This window comes from Antedon bifida, chromosome 4 (assembly GCF_963402885.1).
Source record: "Antedon bifida chromosome 4, ecAntBifi1.1, whole genome shotgun sequence".
In the NCBI taxonomy this organism is placed as follows: domain Eukaryota; kingdom Metazoa; phylum Echinodermata; class Crinoidea; order Comatulida; family Antedonidae; genus Antedon; species Antedon bifida.
The window spans coordinates 14,693,097-14,719,887 of record NC_136229.1 but is presented as its reverse complement, the minus strand read 5'-3'; the positions used below and the strand labels follow the sequence as shown (position 1 = coordinate 14,719,887).

The 26,791-nt window shown below is 35.2% G+C and overlaps 1 protein-coding gene across 2 annotated transcripts; it reads left to right on the top strand.

The window, feature by feature from the left end:
* The first annotated feature begins 468 nt into the window (after positions 1 to 468).
* On the top strand, positions 469 to 26,791 carry LOC144840146 (meiosis regulator and mRNA stability factor 1-like). Of its 2 annotated transcripts, none has more exons than XM_078695840.1 (23): positions 469 to 1,824; positions 2,309 to 2,523; positions 4,739 to 4,856; positions 5,133 to 5,299; positions 5,451 to 5,620; positions 7,122 to 7,324; positions 7,618 to 8,351; positions 8,615 to 8,790; positions 9,838 to 9,918; positions 10,132 to 10,320; positions 10,414 to 10,596; positions 10,772 to 10,932; positions 11,217 to 11,431; positions 12,376 to 12,483; positions 12,735 to 12,857; positions 18,542 to 18,587; positions 19,026 to 19,228; positions 20,916 to 21,143; positions 22,558 to 22,815; positions 22,912 to 23,182; positions 23,409 to 23,471; positions 23,845 to 24,213; positions 24,661 to 26,791. In XM_078695840.1, exons 1-23 carry the CDS (start codon positions 489 to 491, stop codon positions 24,777 to 24,779), a joined length of 5,736 nt encoding a protein of 1,911 aa, XP_078551966.1. In that variant the 5' UTR covers positions 469 to 488; the 3' UTR covers positions 24,780 to 26,791. The 2 variants fall into 2 exon arrangements, with proteins under 2 accessions (XP_078551966.1, XP_078551965.1); XM_078695839.1 differs by having other exon boundaries at positions 10,763 to 10,932.

The window sequence follows — 26,791 nt, the reverse complement described above, 5'->3', positions numbered from 1 at the left end:
TTTTCTATCTGTATGTTGCTGTTTGTTTACTATTATTTATGAATACTATGAAATGAATAATAATTGTCCTTTTTCTTTGTTAATTTCCTTTAATTTATCCACATCAGGACACCATGTTAATAAAACTTAACAATTTTTAAATTAATATGGTCCCCTGAAACCGCTATGTTATTTTTTGTTGGTTACGCTCGGCTGGTTCCTTCATCTTTGCAAGATGGCTTCCATAGCACAAAAATCATGTGCTAGTTATTGTGCACAAGACCAGGAGGCCTAGGCCTATTATTTTCACTTTTTTTAAAATGCATGTGCGTGACACTGCAATTTTGTAGCAATTTTATTTTCTTAATGACATGTCAAGCAGTTGCAAACTTTAAATTTATCTTAAATCGCATGGGTCCAGAGATGGCTTAGTGTTTGTAGAAATTTGATTTCATGATAATGAAGTATATCTTGGTTTTATTTCAGATATAAAAATTAGAAGTAAATAGATGTCAATAAACGACATGAGTAACTACTATGGAAATCATTTACATAATTCATCACTAAGGTGTAACCCCAGTACAGAGGAATGTCACCATCATTCTTTGGCACCAAGAAGTGGTAGTCTACCCAGAAGGGAGAGAATGAGGCATTCATCTCAGAGAAGGAGTTGCTTGAGACATCATGACAGATGTGTATCATGTGACATGGACACTGTAGACCATGCAGAAGATGACTATCAGGGTTTTGCAAGTTGCGACACCAGTTCTGAAGATGATCGACAGATGTACTTCCAACCAGACAGGAGAAGCCATCTTTATACCCAAAAAAAGAGTGGTCGACACAACACTTTTAAACGAACTGATAACTTTGTTTCACCAAATCATGACCTTGAGAGGACTGCCAGCCAGTTGTCTGTAGCATACTCTGCACCAAGTCATAGGCCTAGCTCTAGTACATGTGGAATCTGTTCTTGTTGCAGTGAAGCTTCAGCCTTCCAACAGTGTAATAGAGGTAACGAGACATGTGGCTATTTTGATACATCCACCAGTAGACCACAACCACCTGAATATTCTGGAACTCATGGCAGACACATGCCATGTTCTGGATGCCATCATAGTTCTCCAAAACATGTCTTTAACTTAACTACTCAACTAAAAGCACTTCTGCAACCAGAGAGTAGCCATGAGGCTGCCCACACTTCTTCACACCAGTTGATGATGGCAGCGCTTCAAGATTCCCACACAACCTGCTGTATGCAGCAACAGCATTCCTGCGTCAGTGATCACCAACAGTGTTGTACACACAGGTATCACCAACAGAGTCAAACTCATTGCAGTGATTGTGCCACTAACCACAGTGGAAATTCAGTACACAACAAGTATTCAGTACCCCAATATCAAGACCCAAGTATCCTTGCCACTTCAGGTTTCCATCCACTACCTCACAGACCCTCTTGTAGTAACCCTCAAACATTTCCACCTCAAACCCCTTTACGAATGTGCGATAACTTGCCACAAGGAGCCTCTTCACCACCTTTTATGAGAAGCAGTACTAACCATTCCTTAGGGCATAACATCACCAGCGAGATTACTGCTCTCTTTGACCAAAGCTTTCAACACACTTCGACACCAGATGTCGGAGCTTCCGTAACGACATGTCGGACACAACATTCAGTTCATCATACCTCTCCTAGTACATACTGCCACTGTCTGAAATGTAGTGGAGGGGCTTCATCATCACCACGTTGCGGACATTCTGGGCAAGTTCAACCGCCATCTGTGGTTCCTTTGGGCCTGGAGGGAAAGTGCAATCCACTGCAAAACACTACCACCGATGAAAACGGTAAGATAGTTTTATGGCTTGTAACAAGAACATGGATAATTATACTGTACTAATACCTAATACCTGGAGGAGTGTAACATTGGTGGTGGCGGGATTGAATTAATGGTTTACAAACATATATATTTTTTAGTTGTGGATGCAATTGAGGTTTCTTTCAACTCTGTATCCTAAAGCTCTGTCTACTCTATCAAACCTTATGTGACAACAACATGTGATGTGCCCATATATACACGATGACGTCTATATTTGGGCACATCACACTTTTTTGTCTAACTAGTTTGATAGTTTAGGCAGAGCTTTCTAGCCTCATTTTAACACAGCTTTCCCACAGAATCCCTAGTTTTCATTTTGTCCCTAAACTTTAGCAATCTTTCACATGGTGTGAAATGAATCATTGTATTAACTGAGAGGAAGACATATTGTGCAATAACTGTCCCACACATTGTGTGCAAATTTGCCAATGATTCCTTGATTAAAATTACAGGTATAAATGAATCTACACCCACAATTGACAAACCTCCAATTGGTGTCTTTTGGGACATTGAGAATTGTTCGGTACCAAGAGGTCGATCTGCTCTAGTGTTGGTTCAGAGGATTCGTGACCAGTTCTTTGGAGGGCACAGAGAAGCAGAATTCATGTGTGTCTGTGACATCAATAAAGAGAATAATTCTGTTATCCAAGAACTGAATGATGCTCAGGTTGGTGTGTTACCTTACAATATTTCAGATTTAGTTGGTCCTTGCGGAAAGTCACGACAGGCACAATCGCTCACATAATATTACAATAACATACAAAATATATAAGTAAAATAAGTATAAAACAAGTGAAGAGCTGTAATAATGATACACTATACAAAATAAACTACAAGGTGATTCAACCGTATTTGTCATTGAAAGCACGGATGGGAAAAGGGACGAATTAATTTAGATATCTGTTAGTTCTACATAGTGTGCTATGTAGTTCGCTTTACTGACCAATCTTGGTGTAATGGGTGTTTATCATTTAGTATAATGCCCTTTGTCTATTCTAGGATTTTTGCGGTACATGTTACATCAATTTCATACTTTCCTTAATAATATGACAGGCCTTATTAATAATTGCTTGAAGTTTTCAACATCCGATTTCCTTAAACTACTAAACCATACAATAGAACAAAAAAGAATCGCACTTTCAGCAACGGAAGAATAAAAAGCTTCATGATTGTTTGGTCAACATGAAAATGATTGAGCCTTCTAAGGAAATACAGTCGTGTAAGACATTTAGCAACAAGCCCTTTACAGTGTTCTTCCCAATTAAGCTTGTTATCAATAGTAAAACCAAGATACTAGATACAATTACATCATCATGGATCTTAACAGATCCTACATTTACAACAAGTTTATTGGTATCACACCACTTGACAAAATTATCGACGGATTCTCGATAGTGAGTTTCGTTATCACCAGTCCTTCAATTACTGTGTCATCTGCTTATTTAAGCAAATAGGTATTCAGGCAATGTGATTTACAATCGTTAGTATATAGTATACATACAACAGAGGTGATAAACAACAACCTTGAGGAGAACCAACAATTGTGGTAATAACATCAGATAAACAGTTAGATATCTTAAAACGCTGTTCCCTTAAATATAAAAACATACTAATCCAGGAAATTAAATATGGATTAACCTCAAGTTTATACAGTTTCTCAATTAAGATAGACGGTTGCATAGTATTAAACGCTGATTTAAAGTCTACAAAAGTAGCACGGGCATAACAATTTAATTTATCAGTTGACTAAACTTAAAACGGCATCATCAGCAGATTTAAGTGGCTGATACGCAAACTGCAATGGATCAACAATTGGAGATAATGAACATAATAAATATTTACAGACGATACGTTCTAAACACTTCATTACAATAGAGGTACAGTAAGTGCAACCGGGCGAAAGTCATTTAGCTCAGAAGGCCTAGCCTTCTTAGCCACGGGTACAATAACGGATTACTTTCAACACCTACAGTAGGAATCATATGCATGTCCATAGACAATTGAAATAAATTACTAAATGGAATAGCAAGTTGATTGGCACATTCATGAATAATAATACGCCCAAGCTTTCCTTTTGTTAACTCTCTTGAATTGTTTAAGCACATCCTGCTTATCAATAATGACCTGTCCAATACCTAAATATTTGTTTATATGACGAGCAATAGATGAGTCATTGGGTGGGACATTAACATTTGCATCTTCAAACCTGACATAAACTTTATTTAAATCATTAGATACTTTTCCAGGAGTATCAAGAGATTGAAGAAAAGTACCACCATTGACCTTTTGTACATTTCCAAGCATCTCTAGGATTATTTGTTTTAAATGAGTCTTCCAACTTATTTTTATAATTACATTTAGCGTTAGTTATCTCAGTTTTAATTAACCTTTTAATATTACGTAGTTGGACATCAATCATTATCATTAAAATCCTTTGGTGTGTCTTTCAACAAACCCTTCAGTTTTCTAGTTATCCAAGGTTTTTCATTATTAAATATCTTAATGGTTTTACTACTTACTAACATGTCTTGACAGAAAATAATATAATCATTAATAACATTAGCCGAAACTTCAACATCATCATCAACAAAAAAGTTCCGACCAGTTTGTACATTCATAGCAATCTTGTAAACTTTCAATCGCTTCCTTGCTCCAGACCTTCACAACCTTTTTGACAGGTTTAAACTTCTTTGTGCGCTGTATATAAATCGGGAGAAGTTGAACTACGCTGTGATTCGAGTTGCCGCTAATCAGACATTTATTTGACTTGGTATAATCCTGTAGTGTCTGGCTACAGAATTGAACACACAAAAAAAAGGGTTGTCAGAGTAGATTGCAAGGTCATTGCAGTATTAAATAAACTATTGTATTGTTTTCTGTAGGTTACTGTTGCTCACATAAATGCCACTGCTAAAAATGCTGCTGACGACAAATTGAAGCAAAGTTTGCGAAGATTTGCAGATACACACACACAACCGGCAACTGTTGTCCTTATCTCAGGTAAGTCTTAAAATCAGACTGCACACTTTTAGTACTTCTATTATTTACGAAAACCAAACTAAGTATAGTAAGTAAATTTTAATATGAAGAGAAAAATGTTATTCTACATCTTTTCTGTCAGACTGTTTGCATATGGAACCACTCAAAAACTATAAATACCATAATAAGTTTTTCAATATAAAAATGCAACTGTCAACCTTAAACATCATCAAAAAGGTGTTCCATTTGAGTCTTTGTTATATAATAACAGTTGTCTCTCTTTCTATTCTGTTGCAGGTGATGTTAACTTTGCTAATGATCTGTCTGACCTTAGACATCGGCATGGTCTTAAGATCATTCTCATTCATAGACCTGATTCCAGTGATGCTTTGACCACATGTGCTAATGAGACAATATTATTTAACGACTTGTTGGTGGATCTTCCATTTAGATCTCCTCTTAAGGTATGTAGAATTTTGGATTAAATTGTGTAAATCTGTGTGTGTGGGTTGCTACCTATTTGTAATCATTCATTCTTATGATGAAATATGGTTTTTATTTCAATGTAGTACTGTATTGGCATTTTTAATTTGATGTCTATTTCATCTATTCTAGGAGTGTTCTGAATATCACCAGTTAGTGGTTCGAAATCTTCCACCATTATCTGACATCAGCAAAGTGCGCAACAGACTTAAGCAACTCTCAGACAACTGTGGAGGAAAAGTTGTCTTTATAAATGACAACCTGGCTATTTTAAAATTCCAGAATGCTGAAAATGCTGCAAGGTTAGTATTTATTTCAACAGTTTGTATGTTGCTGTTAGAAGGTATGGTGGGAACATGATGTTTGTAAGACTTCTTCATAGGGCCTAGAACATATTTAGGTTTATAATTATAAGATAACTTAAACTGAATCACAAATTTCATGTACCGAGGATTCTTCATCATCACTAACTTAGTAACTAGGCGGTTTACTGTGTAATTGAGTCTAATATTTAGGTTTTTTTAAAAAAATCTCATTCATTAGTTATCCACACCTTGGCGGATAGCTCCTTGTGATTGTATGAGATCATCATCAACTTTTTTTTCGGTATTATTTTTCTTTCTTTTCCCGTTTTTGTCTGTTGCGTTTCTCTAAAACGTGTAAACATAGCATTTTGTAACTTTGTCACTTTAGTGAGATCCAACTTACCCACTATACTGTGTTGTGAGAGCATGCATTGGGTCCAAATATCATTAGTAGCTTCTTATACTTGGCTCCGTAATTATATACACATAATATATTCCGATACTATAGTTTCTTCTGTACATGTACAGGATACGCAAAGTTTCTTGAGTTAACAAACAACGGTAGTAAGTAAAACAAATACGTCCTGCTCTCTCTCTCAACTACCGACCGTCGAACAAGCAGGACGTATTTGTTTTACTTACTACCGTTGTTTGTTAACTCAAGAAACTTTGCGTATCCTGTACATGTACAGAAGAAACTATAGTATCGGAATATATTATGTGTATATAATTACGGAGCCAAGTATAAGAAGCTACTAATGATATTTGGACCCAATGCATGCTCTCACAACACAGTATAGTGGGTAAGTTGGATCTCACTAAAACATTTACGTGAAGTTGTGCACCTCCTATTTTTGAAAAACGTCAGAGTTGCGCAACATGAATTGCGCACGATTTTATGAATTTCAATGATTGATCATTGATTAAAAACCAAAATTCATTTTGTATTGAAACTTGGTGAAAATTTAATTCATATAACGGGTCAACTTTCTGTGTATTAAAAATGGCATGTTTCACACAAAGTTACACGCGCACATGCATTTAAAATTTTAAAATGCGCAAAATTAATTTCTAATCAGCTTTCTACGCAAATCATGACATTTTGTGCTTGTAAAAAATTCCTACGCACACAAACTTTCGGATGTTATGACGTCATATGGCCACCCGAATATAAAAATATAGGATTTTTCTTTCGTCATAGCTCATCTAACATTTTATTTTCTTCAGGTCATAATGGCATAATCTTTTTTATTGTGCGAAATATTCTAACGTATGATGTGCACATGGTTTGTCCTGCAGATAACTAACTGTCAAATTGACGAGTTCAGATCTAGTTACAGTATGTAACTATAACATTTTTCACTTCAGGTCACCTTTAAAGTACAATTTACATTGGAGTAGCACAACCAGTTATCTTAGCTCCCTGATGCAAAGCTATTTCACAATAGTTATTAAATAATCACTTTCGAATTATTGTTATACTTTTTGTATCAACCAGAGGTAAAAAGCGGTTAGATGGTGAGGATGTATTTGGCAGTAAAGTGTCCGTCACAATGAATGCCAAGCCCTACAAAGGCTCACCAATGCGCTCCTCAGGAAATTCAAGTAACAATAGTTTTAGATCAAATAAGGCGTCACCCAAAATTCAAAATCGTGAAGAAGAAAATGATGGTAAAAGAGAACACACCGAGACTGAAACAGGTAATACTTTTGCAGACATCTTCCTATAAATCCAGGCATTCTAATTTCTTTTTTTATACTTAAACCCCTTTCACATCTGAATTCCCTATTTTTTCAGTCACCGGGCACTCACACATACACATACCTCATTAAGTCCTTAGACTTGTTTCAGGTGGGGTCCTTCTGTAGTGAATTAGACTTGGAGGATTAGATAAACACAATCCTGATCCTTTCTTTTCTTTTCATAATTCTAATAAAATACTACTATAGTAAATTATAAATTGAATTTTAAACAATGTTTATTAATATCACAGATAACCCAATCAGAGGCAAAGCAATACATCCAAAAGTTCAAAGAGTCGTTGATGGTGTCTGGTTCCCTCCACAACAAATGGCAACCATCTCCACTCCTGAGTTTTCCAGATCATCCACTTCATCTGCGAGGTATACTCAGTTATCTGCAACGTTTAGCCCCATCGTCAATCCAGCAAATACAACCAAGGATTTATCAAATCGAGAGGTTGGTAAAGATTACATTCATAACTGCCAGAGTTCTTATGTGGAGCAACCGACACATACCACCACTCATCATCCAACCTATAATACAGCTTATCAACCGACCTATATTGCAGCAAATCATCTAGCCACATCTACACAGTCGGGTTTCCAGAACATTCTACCAATCATCTTGAATCCTAGAGAACCACAAAAACCAGTAGAGTTGCATTTTCCAAGTAATCTTCCAGCAAATGAGACTGCTGCAACAGGTGTTTCTGAAGATATAATTTCTCATAGAGAGGAAGTATCCCCTACATCATCAAACATACCAGTTGTTACTGGTTCTTCTTGTACTGAAAGAACAGATCAGATGATTGGAACGTATGTTGCGCCCTCAAGTAAGATGGAATCCTTAATGAGCTATGACCGTCAAGGTGTAGAAGATCTGACGTCTGGTGCAGAGGTTCTGGTGACTAATCTTGATCCCATGCTTAGCAAAAAAGAACTTAGAAGACAACTTATTACAGCTTTTACTGATAATTGCATTAGAGTAAGTTAAAAAATTAAACTTCCATAACTTATTGTGAATTATTTTGACGTTCAGATTACAGTATTTTAGGTGCAAATTTGAAAAATCATCTTTCAGTTGCGGATCCGGGCTTTTGAAATAAGGGGCCAGGTGCCTAAAAATTGTAAAAAAGATGTCCCATCTTTACATTGAAATTGTTGAAATGTAGGTGGGACAGGCCTATGGCTTTTGGAACACCTTCATGTTTTGGTAATTGTTTTTCAGTTTCAATCTTTTTTTTTTAGATGGAGAATCTGTCTCTCCAAGCTCCATCTCAAGGTCATATCCAAGCTATAGTGGAAGTGAATCGTGTTTGTGATGGTCAGCTTGCTCTTGCTAAGATAGGTGGTAGAAAGATTGGCATGCGAAGGGTGCAGTTGGCAGTGCTGCCAAGATCAAAATCGGGTGCAGATCATCTCAGGTGGGTCCATCATCAAAATATTTTGCGTTTTGAACAACATTGTTTTCTCCTTTTTTTTACGTGAAAATATAATAAATAAATGAGAGAAAGACTCCCAAAACAGACATTTTCCTACTGCTTTAGTCAGGGGCGGTCGCAGAACTGTTTTAAGGGGGTTGCCCACGAGTCCAGAACTGTTTTAAGGGGGTTGCCCACGAGTCCAGGACTGGTTTAAGGGGGTTGCCCAAGAGTCCCGGACTGGTTTAAGGGGGTTGCCCACGAGTCCAGGACTGGTTTAAGGGGGTTGCCCACGAGTCCAGGACTATTTTAAGGGGGTTGCCCACGAGTCCAGGACTGGTTTTGCGACACAGGCCCCCCATGGTGGGGCCTGTATCGAAGCGAATTTTGTTAAATGACCCCTAGATGGCCGGAAATGGTACTCTCACACGTAAATTTCATGATAAATGGCACCTAATAGTTCGCCGGAAATCACTCTATATCGGGTTACCAAACAGCAATACCATCGTATCCCGCCTATTTTTTCCGCCAGTAAAACACATGCGTCATTTTTAACGTCAGAGGAAGTCCCCAACGAATGTACTTCCGGTAAGCTAATAAATTCTGGCAATTATAATCAATAAATACAAATTAATTATTATTATCAATTAATAATTTAAACAAGTTAGACAAAAAATGTGAAGTTGAATAAGAAATCATTCAGAGCATGTTCAGAAATATATCCACACAAAAAAATAAGCTGACAACCAGCGGTAAATTTTAATTTTACGCTGATAGTCTGTCAATTTACATATAGACTCTTCCAAAACTGGACTTCTATAACGTTAATGGTTATTATATATGATAAAATGTGATCTAAATTTTAATTTAGTGACAGAAAAAAACATTTTAGCATGAAATTAAGGGTGTTACCCAGGCAACTGGGGCAACCCCCCTGCGTCCACCCCTGTTAGTTGTCCGAAATTATCACCTACTTTAAGAATTAGTCTTTCTGCAAACCAGACAAAATTTTGAGTTTCGAGGAATTTACTGTATAACTATTTTTTTAAGGTTGATGGTGACACCTATGCTTCAAGAAATGCCAGGAAAATGCTTGCCATATTACAAGTTTAAAGAAGTCTTTGAAAGCAGGTGAGTTAACGTCAGACTGGTTAACATAATATAACAAAATTATCATAATGAATAGTTGGACCATATAAATTCAATCTCTTTCTTGATGTGTTGTTGAAAATCCTGAAGTGCTAAAAGGAGAAGTGCTACCCCTACGAAAGAGAAAACAAAAGTTATGTAATTGGTCAGAAAAAAGTTTTAAAAATCAAATAGTTTTTTAATTGTGTATTTCAGGTATAATCAGCAACTGTTTGAGGAGGACCTATACCACATTTCTGATACAGTATTGGTGAAAGAGAATGGCTCAACTAAGTTAGTTTGCTTGACCATTCAACATCATCGTAGCACGCCAAGTTCCTTTATGACATCATCGTCCAGTGGATACAGACAGTCACCATGGAACGTGCCTTACGAGCCACCAAAGTAAGCAATTGGAAAGTTTTGAGTATCTGTTTTAGGTAAATGTATTCCTCAGGTCAATTAGGATAATTTGAAAATTTGTGTTTGTAATTCTAGAGAGCTAGCAATTCCTCCGTGTGAGCCTTTCTGCAACCAGCATGATGATATTGGAATTGTGGTGAAAAATTACCAAATGAGGGCAGCAGAAATAGATCAGAACGTAGCTGTCTCATTGAGAATATTTTCAGCACAAGTTGAAACGTTACTCCAACTGCATCATGGGAGAATTCCTTTAATAAGGTAAATGATAAAGCATTTTTAAGGACCTTTTTATTTTATAGGGATAGGCAACATCTTTGACAAATAACCGAACGCATAATTTGGTTGAAAATCGAAAGAGGTGTATTGTAACTTGTAACATTAATACAATCATTTTGTACATTAAATTTAAAACGGACATCTTTAGCTTTACCAGGTGCTATGCTGCTGAGTTTGAAAAACTGGAAGAGAATCCAGAAGGTGGAGTACCACTTGAACATCTGTTGATGTGCATTCCAGGTGTCAGGGTTGCTTTGAATACAAATGGGGTCAAGATTGTTTGCTTCTCTGGGAAGGGAAAGATCATTTTAGGAGATGGTAAGTTACTATTAGTACTACTTAATACACTTGTTAATATATACAAATATATAAAGCTCTGTCTACACTAGCAAACTAGTTTGGCAAAAAATTGTGCCCATATATGGACATGATGATGTCGTATCACTACCATATTTGGGCATATCACTACCATATTTGGGCACACACTTTTTTTTGTCAAACTAGTTTGATAGTGTAGACAGAGCTTTATGAGATCTTGTATACTAGTGTTTTAATGATCTGTCCTAATATCTAAATTCAATTTTTTTTTATATTCATTGCAGATCTAGGACGGTCCAGCAGCCCAATCCTACCGACTCTCCTTTTCCAGTTTAGTAAGGAAGCAACCGAAGTTCTTAAACATAGTTCTTACTGCCGACTGGAGTTAAATCTCTTCCTGCAGGCATACAACCACCACTTTGGGAAGCAGTGTCACCTTATTGACTATGGTTATACAAAACTATCTGATATATTCTCAACTATTCCTCATATTATTCAGGTGATTGTATATCTTGACATATACAGTAGTAGGCTAAACCATGTCATCTGGGCAAAAGTGCTTGATGCAATCCAGAGTAGAATAGAGATAGTCAAAAGTTAACTTGGAACATGTTAAAGACACCTTCCCTACGTTTTTTAGATCTATTTTAAGATCACAAACTATATTTAATGTAAAAATAATACTATATGGTCCTATTGCGATAACTTTTTTTGTCTTTAAATGGTTAAAAATGTGAAAAATAAGTCGATTCTAATAATTATAGCGGCCCGCTATAAATCCCAAAATGCATATGCATATGTTTTTCAACTGTAATTCACCCACTTTTTGATCGATCGTGAGGCCAAAACAAATGGAAGACTCCTAACTTTTCAGCGAAAATACCGGGTTTCCCCAATTTGTATCAACTGAGTCTGGCAAAAATAGAAAGACAATTAATGCAGCAACTATACAACGTCGGGCTAGGCCTATGGCTAGCGTACGATGTTCGTACGTTACCGATGTTTACCAGCTAGGCCTACAAAACTAAGCCTAGCTAGGCTAGGCCTAAAGACCGTCCACGAGAGGTCAGTCGCCGCGAGCTACTTAGGTAGTGCATTGTTTCTCACTTTTTATCATAATTTACCATAAAACGTACATTTAAGACAAGGAATGACCTAGTTTAATGTTTTTAAAGTAATATATATGTATTATTTTTACAAAACGTCACAAATTGTAGGGAAGGTGTCTTTAATGCAATATATGCTGTTTCATGGGGAATACCTCAATCTTATGTATCAAACTAACTAAACTTCATTATTAGCTTTAGCTAGATACCTGATCATCCTTGGTATTTGATTGTAAAGGTAATCTTTTCAAAATTATCACTGCTGGGCTGTTTATTGTTTTCTATTTTTCGGTTTCAATTTTATAAAATTGTGATTTTACTTGATATTGTTGTTTAGCTGTTGGGTGCAGGTGATAAACAGATCCTTACATTGACGCATCAAGTTCAAATTAAAAGGTTCGCTCAAGATGTCACGAAAGTGCTCCGATCCCAGGCTAGCAAACAGGTAAATGATAACTGATTTTCCTAACCATTTTAAAAATAAAACAATGCTGGTACGGTACAGTACTGTGTGCAGAAAAGACACTGGTTGGCAAGTTTATGGTACACAGTCTGCTTTAACCACAGTTACCAAGAATATGTCTTTTCCACAATTTTTAGCCCAGTTTTTCCACTGTGTTCCTGACCAAAATACAAACTGACCCATCACTGTCCTCTTGATGCTCATAATCAGTTTATATATTATTATGTATTTAGGTTACATTGGAAGACTTGCCAGCAGCATTCCAGCGTTGTTTATCACGTCCATTCAACATTGTAGAGTATGGAGTGTGTGAGGTTCAGGACATCATTGTTGATATTCCAAATACTGTGATCATGGTAAGAACACATTTGAAAATCTTATGACGATGGGTTAATAATAACTAATACAGTTGGTTTACTAAAAATTCTGTTGGCAATATGGTGGTTGTGTTACTTGTGTTGTAATAAGTCTGATGGTGGACACATGAGAGGATTTTTGTAATATCATGGATATTGCTAGGTAGGCAGCGTACAGATAAGACGTGTCTCGATTACTCTCTCTCGTGAACTGGTTTTTCGCCAGTGTTTTTCAACTTAAATCGACACCGATCCAGAATAATTGAACAACATATGGAACAGTAAGATCTGGATCTACGCTCAGCCTGTATTTTAACTATTTTATCTGAAATTTTTAATCGTTTTTATCCAGTTTTAATCCTCGTAAGACCATACTACGACGAGGGCGAGTCGGACCCAGGCAACGATCAAAGGAGAGGTGCCCGGTCTGGGCGGTGATTTCATCCTAAGCCTAGCTCGACTTTTTGCTGTTTTTAAGCCTAAGTGCAATATTGATCACCTCGATCTAAGTATCAACGACATCATAAATACTTTTTAAAGAAGTTTTATATGGATATGTACAGTTTTTTGATGTATTTTGGTGTTTTTTTATTCCGTTTTTATCCTGTTTACATTTGATTTGCTTCGTTGCGCTTGGCGGGAAGTTTTAATCAGCTGACCAACACTTGTTTACCTGTTTGATTGACTTTGCTAAGCTCCTGGATGACATTCAACCACTGATAAGGTAATTAAATCACTCTTAATAATGGCAGCGATTACTACAAATGTTCTTATTATTTTATGCCTTCTAGTGAGAATTAACTTTACCTGCCGCCCAACGTTAAACTCGGACATTTTTTCTACGTTAAACTCCAGCATATATGATAGCTGGGCAATTCAACCGAAGATACATACGGATAACCTGAATATAATGTCTCCCTTATGGACATTGTACGGATCTTCTAAACCGTATCCAGTTTGCCGCTTAAACTTAAAAAACCCAAGTTTCCTGATGGTACTTATTATTATCGCTGGAGACGTTTCTCCGAACCCAGGACCAATCAGAAACCCATGTTCAATTTGTAAAAAACCGATTGCGAAAACGCACAGGGCAATGAAATGCACTGAATGTAAATGTAACTACCATATCAAGTGCGGAAGAATAAATAAAATTGTATATGATAAGCAACGGAACTCGAAAGATAATTGGTTATGTCAAGAATGCCTCTTCAATCAGCTTCCGAATGATGAATGCATCAGTGACATTAATATTCATGACGAATTTATTGCCGACACAAATAATGTGAATGAAACCCAACAAGATGGACATACATGTACAGAAGACATTTACGAGCATTTAAGCGAGGAATTCAACGTGTTTAACAAAGGCCTACATTTTATTCACCTTAATGCGCGGTCATTAGTTAATAAAATGTCTGAACTAAGGCACATCGCATCGAAGACCAAAGCTACTGTTATATCCATCAGCGAGTCGTGGCTGGACGAATCCATCACCGATAACGAGATCAAAATTGATGGATATACAGCGCTCAGGAAGGACAGAAACCGGTCTGGTGGTGGAGTTTGTATCTACGTAAAAAATGAACGCGCCTTCACACGTAGAAATGATCTGGATATCGACGATTTTGAAGCAATTTGGATAAATATATATCTGCCTCGTTCAAAGGAAATTGTGATTGGTACATGCTACCGCCCACCAAAACAGAATGTAACTTTATTTCAGAACAACTTTGAAGAAACTGTATCAAAAATCAAAGAGAGTAGTGAAATTTATATTCTTGGTGACTTTAACATATGTACTTTAAATATTAATCCAGTATCGCAAAGATATAATGATTGCCTTATAAGAAATGGTTTTAGTAATGTTATTAAGGATATAACTAGAATAGGAAAAGAAAAAAGCTCATGTTTGGACCACATTGTTACTAATGTACAAAATAATGTGAAGCAATCTGGAGTAATTAACATTGGCCTTAGTGACCATTTTCTTATTTATTGCACTAGAAAAATACCTAAGTCTCATGTTCATAAAAATGAACACAACTCCGCAAAATTACGATCTTTAAAAAACTATAATGTAAATAACTATCTTGAAACACTTAACGATATCGATTGGTCTGTTGTCACTAATAATGTCGATGTAAATATCGCGTGGTTAACTCTTAAAGATATCATCATTAAGGTGATCGACTCAATAGCGCCAATAAAAAAAGTTAGACTTAAACAAAACATAGCACCCTGGTTTACCTCCGAAATTGCCGATGAAATCAAAGTAAGAGACACACTTTTAAAACAATTCAAGAAAGATAAATCTAATCTAGATATATACAAATATTATTGTGCCTCTAGGAACAAAGCTCAGCGGCTGATCAAAAAAGCTAAATCTAATTATTTTCTCAATAAGATTGATGAAAATAAAGACAACCCTAAAAAATTATGGAAAACCCTCAAACAGCTCGGATACGAGAAGAAATGTAAAACAAACACTAAAATCGTTCTCGATGACAATGGTAAACAAACTTTCTGTCCAAAAGGCGTTGCCTCTCGTTTTAATGAGTTTTTCACGAATGTTGCGTCAACACTCGTCAAAAAACTCCCAAAATGCATAGGTTTTTTCACCATGTCCACTAACGATCTTCTTAAATACTACGTGAAATTAAAAGGAAAAATGTTTAAGCTAGAGCCTGTTACCATAGAATTTGTTAAAACTCAACTCGAAAGCCTAAATGTAAACAAAAGCGTCGGTCTAGATAATTGGCTGAACCGATAGCTCATATCATTAACCTTTCGTTTAAAACTAATTGTTTTCCTCATGATCTTAAAACTGCTAAAGTTACCCCTCTATTTAAGAAAAATACTAGAACAAATGTTGAGAATTATCGGCCGATTAGTATTCTGCCTACGGTATCTAAGATTCTTGAAAAATCTGTAGCTATACAAGTTGAAAGGTATCTTTCCAAAAATAATATACTTTATGCCTATCAATCCGGTTTTCGGCAGGCCCATTCAACTGAAAGCAACCTCATAAATCTCATCGACGGTTTAAAAAACAATAAGTCCAAAGGCCTTCTTACTGGAATGGTTCTAATTGACTTACAAAAAGCTTTCGATACCGTCGATCATGTGATTTTAATTAACAAGCTAAAATGCATGGGTTTTAAGTGTACTGACTGGTTTCAATCTTATCTCGCTAACCGCACACAAGTTGTCAGTGTGAATGGTACCTGCTCTGAACCTCTTATAGTTACTCATGGTGTACCGCAAGGTAGCATCTTGGGCCCTATTCTTTTTCTATGTTATTTAAATGATATTGCTTCTTGTATTGATTCTGATGTTCAATTATTGCTTTATGCTGATGATTCTACGATTCTGTATTCTCATCACGATGCCACCAAAATCGCTCATAAATTAAGTACTGTCCTAGCTAAGTGCCAGGACTGGTTAACTGAAAACAAATTATCTTTACATGTTGGCAAAACCGAAAGTATTATCTTTGGTAGCAGAGCGAAGCTTAACAAAGTAAAAGAGTTTTCTGTAGAATTAATGGGCCGTAGAATCAAAAGTACTAAGCAAGTTAAATATTTGGGTATTGATTTAGACCAATATGTATCATGTGATATCATTGCAACTAGTGTTATCAGTAAAGTTAAGTCAAGGTTGAAGTTTTTACATAGGCAAAGTTCGTGCTTGAATAAAAAATGTCGTAAACTATTAAGCACTGCTTTAATACAATGTACATTTGACTATTCTGCCTCGGCATGGTACGGCGGTGTCAATAAGAATCTTAAACATAAATTACAAACTGCCCAAAACAAGATGGCACGTTTCATTTTAAATGTTGGTCCGAGGTCTCACATAGGTGCCAAAGAGCTTTCCGATCTTGGGTTTCTTAATGTCAGCCTCAGAAATAAGTTTTTAAGATTAAATTATGTTCACAAAATTCGTTATAACTTTAATACGCCTTCTTTCCTTAAGGATAACTTTTTGTTAATTTCTGATCATCACAACCATTTCACCAGGGGTACAACATTTAATTTTGTCACTCCTAAGGCTACTGGCGTTAATGATACGACTTTTTATTTCTTAGGTATCCGTGACTGGAACAGGCTCCCCAATTCACTCAAATCAATACAAAATAATGCAACCTTCAAAATAAAACTTAAAGAATTTTTTAATAATGAACAGCTTGGTATTTCAGTTTAATTAAGCTATTTTTAATATTGTTTTTTTGATGTTTTCTTGTCTTGTATGTATTTTCTTGTTTTTTCATTTTTACTGAGTCATACTTAACGATAATTGTACTAGGCCCAACCACTCACTTTTCAGTCATTACGGATTGGACCCCATTGGAAATAAGTTTACTTTTTTGTCGACTTAATGGGTTATCCAGGTATTCTTTTTATACATTGTATATTTTAACTTTTATGTATGAATATCAAATAAAATCAAGGAATAGAAGGATATGCATCAGTTTGAGATCAAAGCTTCCATGACCTTAACTGACAGAGCGCGGACCACCCACAATGTTACAAAATAAACACAGTTTAATTAACTGTCGTTAACAACGAAACGGTCGCATGCCTAATATATTGTTTACTGCACATGCGCAACAACCTTTAACCTTGTTGGCTATGCTTTCGCACACTCTTGGTGGCATGATTAATATTTCATTATTTTAGCTCTAGCTGCTAAATTTAATTATAACTTTTATGAATTTGAATTAAACGATCTCCCAGAAATATTACGAGATAATTAATATAATATAATTACAAGATTGAATACAAATTGTTTGTAAATTTTAGTTCCCTTTGAGTTTAAATAAACATCCATTTTGCCGCATATGATTTTTACATGGCTACGGTTTGTTCTCCAAATCCTATAGAAGGCCGCGGTTAGAGACACAGAGTTCAAATAGCGTGTTTGTTTGATTGCCAGCAGTGCTTTAATATAGGCGAGCGCGTTTGATGTCACCGTCGATGCGTATCCTTCTATTCCTTAATCCATTATATTACATAGCCTATGTAAATACGTGAACGTGATTGGTTGAAACTGCGTCACATGACTACCGCTGCGAGGATCGTAAATCGTATATATCCTCGAGAACAATAATATTGACCGATTAATTTTCGCGTAATTATCGTGTCCCCTGTCATTAAACATATACATTCTCGAGTTCGATGATATTGACTGTGTAATTTTCGTGTGGCAACACTCGCGTTTGCCAATAAATAAACAAAAGTCATCTACTGGATCTTGAACCTGGGTGGAATTTTCACTCCATCGCAAGACAACGCTTCTACCGGTTTACATACAATACAAATACTATAGGAGGCCTCTATAGGCCTAGCCTAGCTTCACCCAACCCAGCAGACTTGGCTATATAATATAACAGATATCGCCTTTTATATCGGTTAAATATAAGATTTGACATCCCCGAGGGAATGATATTATGTTCTCAGGGAATATATATTTCCCTCAGCTGGCGCTTCGGGAAATATATATTCCCTCGAACATAATATCATTCCCTCGGGGATGTCAAATCTTATATTTAACCTCTAAGCAGTCAATATCTGTATAGTAATACATACAGCCCATGGTTTGTGTTATATTGTTGAATAATATAGTTGTTTAGCAAATTTAGCATAACACATAAATTGTGATTTATTATACTTTGTTGTGTTTAGGTGGATGGTGTAGGAGATGATATAACATTGTCCATCCCTCACAGAGGTGAGTTGCTGATTAATAACAATTTAGTTTGCTTGACATTGCTATTCAATTCAATTCAAGAAACATTTATTGACCAAAAATATTATATCATAACATTAACAATGGTTGGCATATAATATATAGTCTCATCACATAATCATTTTTTATCTTCAATATGCCACCAGCTGTATTCCAAATCATTCTGTATTAATTACAATCCATTTTGAAAAGCAAACTCTTAAAAATATAAAAAACATGAAGATCTTTATACCTGTGTATAAAACTTTGTGTGATATGTTGAACACAATGTTCTTAATGCATTTTACTATTAGACATATTCGATTGGTTGCTTATTAGCAAAAGATCTATTCACATTGCTCATAAATAAATCTAAAAATGGACTAGTGGAATAAGCCTATGATGTCCACAAAATGTTGCTTACAAAAAATCTTTTCATAGATCAAACTCCAGAAGAGATTGTGAGAACGCAGCGGTTTGGACGTGAGGTCGTTGACCTCATGTCTCACAAGCCCAATTTCAGCATGCCATTTCAACAGTTCATACCTGACTATCATCATCATTTTGGTAGGCAATGCAAAGTAGCAGATTATGGAGTAAACAAACTGTTAGAGTTGTTTGAAGCAATACCAGAAATTGTTCAGGTAAAACATTTCAAATGCTAATACATTTGCAACATCCAGATGAATTATGTCTGCTGCCTAAAGCATGTTTTCAAGTTGACATTAGGGGCTTTAATACGAAACTGGACGGTTAGGGGAGGACGAGGGACAGCCTGTGTTCGCTAGACCGTAAAATCATATACAGTTGACATAGCCGTTTTATTAGTTACGCACACCTTGCGCGAAGACGACGACTCTCGGTATCTCTCTCCTTCCCGGTGCGAGGCCATTCTGTATCGCTTGGCTCTCGTGATACAGCATAGGCCTACCTTCCTAGCTAGAGGCCTCGCCTTCAAGCGCTGCACAAAATGTATTGCTTTTAACACAGCCATTTGTTAAGTACATTATTTCTAGACCTTCTCCGTAAACGGGAAAATGGAAACTTTATCACCCTCAAAAAGTTAAGATGACAACATTTTCACACTAAGCTCCGCCCACTTTGTTAAAGCTCATGCATAAATTATTCATGAGCACCGTCCTGTGGTTTTCCGTCCTGTTTTGTAAAGTCCCTATTGAGTTGCGTTGAGTTTTCAAATCATTAAGTTGAGAATAAAATGACAATGATCGAGCTGGGTTGCTAATATTTACAAAATACTCTAGATTGAATCTACCATTTAAAATCCCAAAGCGGTCTTTTATGGGAGGAGGACCTGATTGACCTTTGAACTTAATATTTCACCATATTCAATTCAATTCAATTTCTTCTTATTTCGGAAATATCATCCATATTAATAAACTTATAAACAGAAAAAGAAAAATCTAAACTTAAGTATATAGAATGCTTCTCCATCTACAATACATTTTGGAGTTATGGAGCATATGTTTGCAAACACAAGCAACAAGGATGTTACCACTATTCAACATACGTTGCATGAAACCATAGGTAGATTTTCGCATGTACTCATTAAAGGAAGGACACCATGTTCAATAAACATTGCACTGGCACTACTACTTCTAGAGACATTAAGTATACGGCGCAGAGCATTATTGTAGCATACATTAAGAGATCTAATATTCTTCATACAATAGTTACACCAAAGGGCTGCACAATACATATTAATACAGTAAGATCTAAAGAGACAACATTTAACATTGGTAGAGCATTTCATAAATTTACGATTGAGTGAGTTGCTTCTAATACACAAAGACCTGTACTGACTTTGAATGTCGGCCTCATCACTGCAATCACACATAAGAATATGACCAAGATAGGTACCTTTCTCAACATAGCAAGTTTTTTACCAAAAAGTTTAGTAATAGAATTACCTTCAAGTTTGCAAGTACGAGGACAGAAACGCATACAAAAAGATTTCTTATCATTAAATAAAACATTCTCTTGCGAAAACTCTTCACAAACATGTACCAATAGCTGGAGACCAGCAACTAAAGGGGCAAGTAGAACAAGATCATCCGCATAACTAAGATGATTCAAGAAAATGTTTCTACATTGGCAACCCTGACACAAACCACTTAGTCTACAATTTGTACTAATATATATGTTATAAAGGAGAGGGGACATAACCCCACCCTGTCTAACTCTATTGGATACTGTAAATGGATTTGAAACAGAGTTTCCCCAACGTATCACAAAACTCTGTTTCTCATACCAACATTAGAGCAATTTAACAATACAAAGATTAATACCATTACTTGATCTTCTCAATTTCAGGTTGAGATTACAGGAAATGACCGTCGATTAACGCTTACTCTAGTGGAGCGATTGTCAATCTTGGCCATCATAGTCATCAACCTTTTACGGCACTGCCACTTTAAGTCAATGGCGTTATGTCAATTACTGCAGTTGTACAGGAGAGAGCAGGGACATCACTTACAACCAATTGATTACCAGTGTAAGACAGTGGAACAAGTCTTTCAGAAAATGCCACATGTTGTAGAGGTAGATCTATTTCTCTCTCTTTAATTTTAAGCCAATTTAAAAGATACATTAGATGGGTGTGGAGAAGCACTTTCAGAAGAACACCCTTTTGGCAGATTGCAACATAAAAATATATCTAAGAGACCTACAAAAAGTCTAAATAATTATGTACAGGCCAAGTCCATTGTGATATCACAACCTTGCTATCAAACAACTGTACCAAAATTGATGTGCTTTTAATTTTAAATACTGATTGTTATAGCAATCATAATGGAAGACATTTTAAAATTCTTGTTTTTGGTTTTTCATATAGAAATCCCCATCCCAGGGTCTTGGTCAAAATGTTTACAGCAGGCCTACTATAACACACACAAATACTGTACCTATAACACACACAAATACCTATATTAGGGGATAGGGAAGACCAAGTCACAGTTTATGTCACTTGGAGTGTTATAATTATTAAAATTAGCAGAGGCTTACTTTAATAACTCTTCTCATAGTAGTTGATGAATCCTCATGCCAGAATCTAATATGGCGTCAATTTTGCTGGAAAAAATTAAAAACCTTGCAAGATCTACAAGACACTTCACATTCATCAGCGATTCGTCTCAGTCAGTGTTCAGAAATCTTTCCTTGACAGGCAATATACATAATGGCATATAATAGGGCCAACTATCAGATAATGGGACTCATCTATTCCTAACATCATCATGTTTGGTTGCTTTAACGAAGAGCAGTTGATCAAAGAAACAAAAGACAACTTGGTCTTGTACATACGACAATGTAGAGTAAATGCCGTTTAAATCACTATAGGATTCAGGTCAATCTCTGGTATTGTGCAAGAAAAGTGATTTCTCTTAATATACTGATCCTTTCCATAAGCTTAACACCCTGATCGGTAATTTGCTGTCTATTTTGAGGTGGATACCAACAAACAACACCCATGAAATGTTCCGTCTGAGAATGTAATGCGTATAGGTGAATCTGCATTATCCATAGACTGATCCAGAGAGAGATCCAAAACTCCTAATTAAAAAATCTTGAATCCGCCATCCTAATGTTGGGAAAGGTGGGGGAAGGAGAAAATGACTGTAAGTAGATATACATTCGTGTGGATTCGTGTATATTGTTTTAAGATAGTATTGTACATTGTATGGACAAAAAAACACTTTTTCTACTATTGTTTTTTTCCGGCAAATTGGATGCCATATTGGATTCTGACATTATTTTATCTCCATGATGTCATCATTATCGACTTGATTCATCAACTACTATGAGAAGAGTTATTAAAGTAAGCCTCTGCTAATTTAAATCACCCTGGGATGGGGATTTTTTTTCTGAGATTCTATATAATACACTCTCAACAAATTTTCCTTTATTTTTTTTCCCACAAATGTTCTGCACCCATGCTAAAAATATTAACTTTCTATAGGTAGCTGATCTTGTTGTGAATTCTGTCCAAATTAATACGAGAGAAACCGAAAGAAGCATTGTGTTGGTGAATCGAAAACATTTAAGCCAGTTAGCTCAATGGATTTTAGTGTTACTGATAGACCAGCCAGAAGGTCGTTTAGAGGTCAAATATGTGCCTGATGTCTTCCAGCAGCGATATCACATGAAGCTTAGACATGTTGAATATGGCTATAGTCAACTTGTTTTATTACTATCAGATATACCGCATGTTATTAAGGTAAGGGGTAACTTGTAATTAATTTTAATTTTTAAAACAGCTACGAGTGACCATGTCATCTGTAATTCTATTGATAATCTTAATCTTACCTCACAGATTTATAAGAAATGGCTTCCAGAAAGTTACATAGAATTAACCCAAGGCTACCAGTTTGCCCGTAAGGCCCGGCTTATTCTATTGAAAAACCAGAACTGTATAGCCCTGCAAGACTTTGCTACGCTATACGAAATGTATTTCAAGGAACCCTTCATTCCTCATGTTTATGAGAAGGAGACAGTCGCAGCCTTGGTGTCTGCCGTACCCAGAGTGTTAACCCTAATTGGCAGGGGTCAGCGCAGAGCAGTAGTGCTTAATGCTGATTTGAAAGGTAAACAAGAGATAACTTATTTGCCTGACATAGCAGACTAAATATTTATAAGTGTTTTGTTGTATTAGATTATAGGTTGGATAGAGACAAAAAATAGTAAGAAATAGTAATAGTAATAATAGCAGAAATTTATTATTATGTTTAATTTGTTTTTACTTCTTTCACTCATATTTAAACCACTAAAAGGTTACATCCTTAACAATGTGTATTCAATTTTGTACTATAGTTGTGCGTTCTATAACACCAAGCAGCTCGGAAGACCCAGGAGTGTCAAGCAGCCCAAATCCAGGTATGAATGCATATAATTATGATAATTGTTACCTTATCCTTTACAGAAGCATTCACATTGTTTGATATTATTTATACTTTTTTATATAATTCCTGGCCAACAAAACCTGTTGTAGAATCATACAATATATTTGGTTTTAGCAGATTCATTTTCCAGGCCTTGATTAGTCGAAAGTTGACCATAGGTCAGTATCTGTTATTTCTGACTAGGTAAGTCATAATTAGAGGATAAAGTTATGTATTTCAGCATAAGTTATACTCTGCCAAATAATTGATTATTTTGATGCTTTCTGTATCTCACATAATATGCATGTGCCCATTAAGAACAGAAAAAATGTCACACGCAAATGGAGAGTTTACATATTTTAATGTAGATTCTGACATGAGTGTGCCAACTCCAAGCACTAGTTTTGGTCAGGAGTCTGGTTTTGCATCATCATCCGGTACTGGATCCTATCCAGCTGGTAACGCCAGTGATGATCAGATCCACAACACTTCTGTAAAGATTGCGCCAGAGACATCAGACAAATCGTCAGCACATTCTGGTGAGGGTTTAGATGCAATCACCAGATTGGAAAATCAACCATCTGAACAGAGATGTCAAACTCTTGAGCAGACTTCAAGTTATGGCAGATTGTCTGACTTAACCTCATCAATGGAGAGAGCCTCAAGACATGACTTGGTGTCTAGTTCCAACAATAATGTTGACCTTATTGACCTTTCATCTCCATCAGCTAAAAGAGGTATGTAAAGAGTGTTTATTATAATATTCAGTTGTGCTGATTCAGCATCTTTTTCCTGGACTATTGGAACCTGATTAAATAAACATCCATAATTGGGATTAGAATTAATAAAATTGTTTAATGACAGTGCATACATGTATTTATACTAATGTTACATTTCTTGAAATTGGTTCAAGTTAGGTTGATTGATTTCTAAAGTTTTTCTTACATTCATTTATCTTAAGCTCTGTCTACACTATGTAAAAAATGCAATTTGCCCATATATAGACATGATGATGTCCATATTTGTGCACATCACAATTTTTTTGTCAAACTAGTTTGATAGTGTAGACAGAGCTTCAGCCTCTCCAGTTGATTTTTTTTTCAAACTTGCATCTTTGAGTAGTGTATTGGACTATCATGGTAATATTCATTTTATAAATCCTGTTTCTTGTGTTCTTATTTCAGTTTTATCAAGCAATACTAATGAAAACGTGACGACAATGACACGTTCATTACCGTCAAGTCCTTACAGACTGAGGACAAAATGCAAGATTGCAGCCAACTTCTCTCTAGCATACATGTAGCCGACAACTCTACCAAGAAGAATATGAGTTTTTATTATTCAGACAGAAATATTTTTGTTGATTCTTGTTTGTTCAGAAGCCATGTTCCTAAGATAAACACTTCAATTAACCTATTGACTAAATGAAATATATTGAAATATATTTTTGTCATTGATTAAAACTAACGTTAAAATATAATTACTATAAATAAATATAGTAAAGCTGGGCCCTATTATAAAAATTCCATGCCGGAATTTTACAAACCTACTCTATTGTCCTTATTATAGGCACAAAATATTTGCAAAATCAGGTTAGATATTCCCATTTTTTGACTGAATTAAATAATGCTGTTGTTATTATAACCAGTACTACACTAAAGAGAGTGTTATATTTCATTAAAACTCAACTCCAAGAGTGTGTTATATAGTTAATTCATTTCATTATAACTCAACTCTATATAAACGTTTTACTATAGTACAACTCTATTATGACTTGTGCTGCTCTAATTGATTATTGTACAACTCAGTAAAAGAGAGTGCCCTAATTCATTTCAGTGTAGTACATACCTCTAAAGTGGTGTGTTTGTACTCTTGTTCATTTCACAATAGTGCAACTCAATGCAACCCTACAATGCAATTTTTTACAGTTTTTATCATTCTCTTAATACAAGAGTGTGCTATGTTTTGTTAGAACTCTACAAAAGAGTTAATTTACTGTAGTACAACTCTATAAAACTTGGTGCGTAGGTAATTTCCAATTCATACAATATACTGGAGTGATCAGAAGTTCATTTCACTATTAGTAAAACCCCTTATTATAAATAGTTGTAAAATTCATTTTTCTGTAATAGAACTCTATAAGAGTTCATTTCAATATAGTATAACTTTATTTACCCAATATAATTCACATTTGTACAAATATTGTGTTTACAATACTTATAGTAGTACTGTATTGTTTACTAATTATAAGTGATATTGGTTTAACCAATATATTTATATGGTTGTATCTATTTGTTGCTGTACATATTGTGCATCACTTATCTCAAGTAATAAACAGGACCAAATATTTACAGAAAACAAAATTCAGGATAAAATAACATGTGTGTGTGTGCGTCATTTAGTGTATGATGATGATGATGAGATACATGAAAGGAATCATGTTGATATATTTTGTTAAATAATTTAAAAAACATTCCAATTTGTATTTAAAAAGAAAAGAAAATGAAAGAAATATTGTTAACGTTAGCCATTCATTTTCCTTCTTAAACATTTATATTTATACTTATTATGATTTCTTAAGGATGAAATGTATGCATGAAGTTACAAAAATAAGGAAGCGTGGTTGTCCTCCCCATCTTTATAACTAACATTACAGATTATGAAGAATGAATGAGCAAACATACTTTTTTTATTTATACCCTCTTAGATTATTGAAATAAATAAAATATTCAATCATAAGGAGATGTTAAGAGGTTATAATTAGTATGAATATTCATAAGGCAAAGAGGTTTTAAATGAATATTCATGAAAATATGTAACAAATAAATATAGTATGAATATTCATAAGGAGAAGAGGTTATAATGAATAAAGTATGGATATTCATTATTCTTTGCATGTTATGCAAAAAAAGAATATATGATATAAATACTTAATGAATATTAATTTACAATCAATATTTTAATATTTAAAACTCTTGAAAATGCACTAGTGTTGTTTAGGGTCATGACCTATACATGTGCAGATATATAAACAAAATATTCAACAAATAGTTTGAGCAAATTGAAAGTAAAGTAGAATTTTTTATGTTCATTGTTTTTGTTTGTCAATAAAAGAAAAGTTTCATGTTTTCATTAAATTTATTATAGATACAAAAATATTAAACAAAAAAATATATATGTGTAGTAGCATACAATATTTATTTTTCAGTGTATTTATATTTTTCGAGATGTCTTTGTGTGTAAATAAGTGATATCATTTATTATTGTTACAAAATATTATTGTGGATTTTATTTTCTATTTAAAATAAAAATGAC

What these genes read in the sequence shown, in the direction of transcription:
- LOC144840146 (XM_078695839.1), top strand. Translation starts at nt 489, where the DNA reads ATGTCAATAAACGACATGAGTAACTACTATGGAAATCATTTACATAAT. An exon ending in CTATTCCTCATATTATTCAG is followed by an intron (nt 11,432 to 12,375) that starts GTGATTGTATAT and finishes ATTGTTGTTTAG; the next exon opens with CTGTTGGGTGCAGGTGATAA. An exon ending in ATTGTCCATCCCTCACAGAG is followed by an intron (nt 18,588 to 19,025) that starts GTGAGTTGCTGA and finishes ATCTTTTCATAG; the next exon opens with ATCAAACTCCAGAAGAGATT.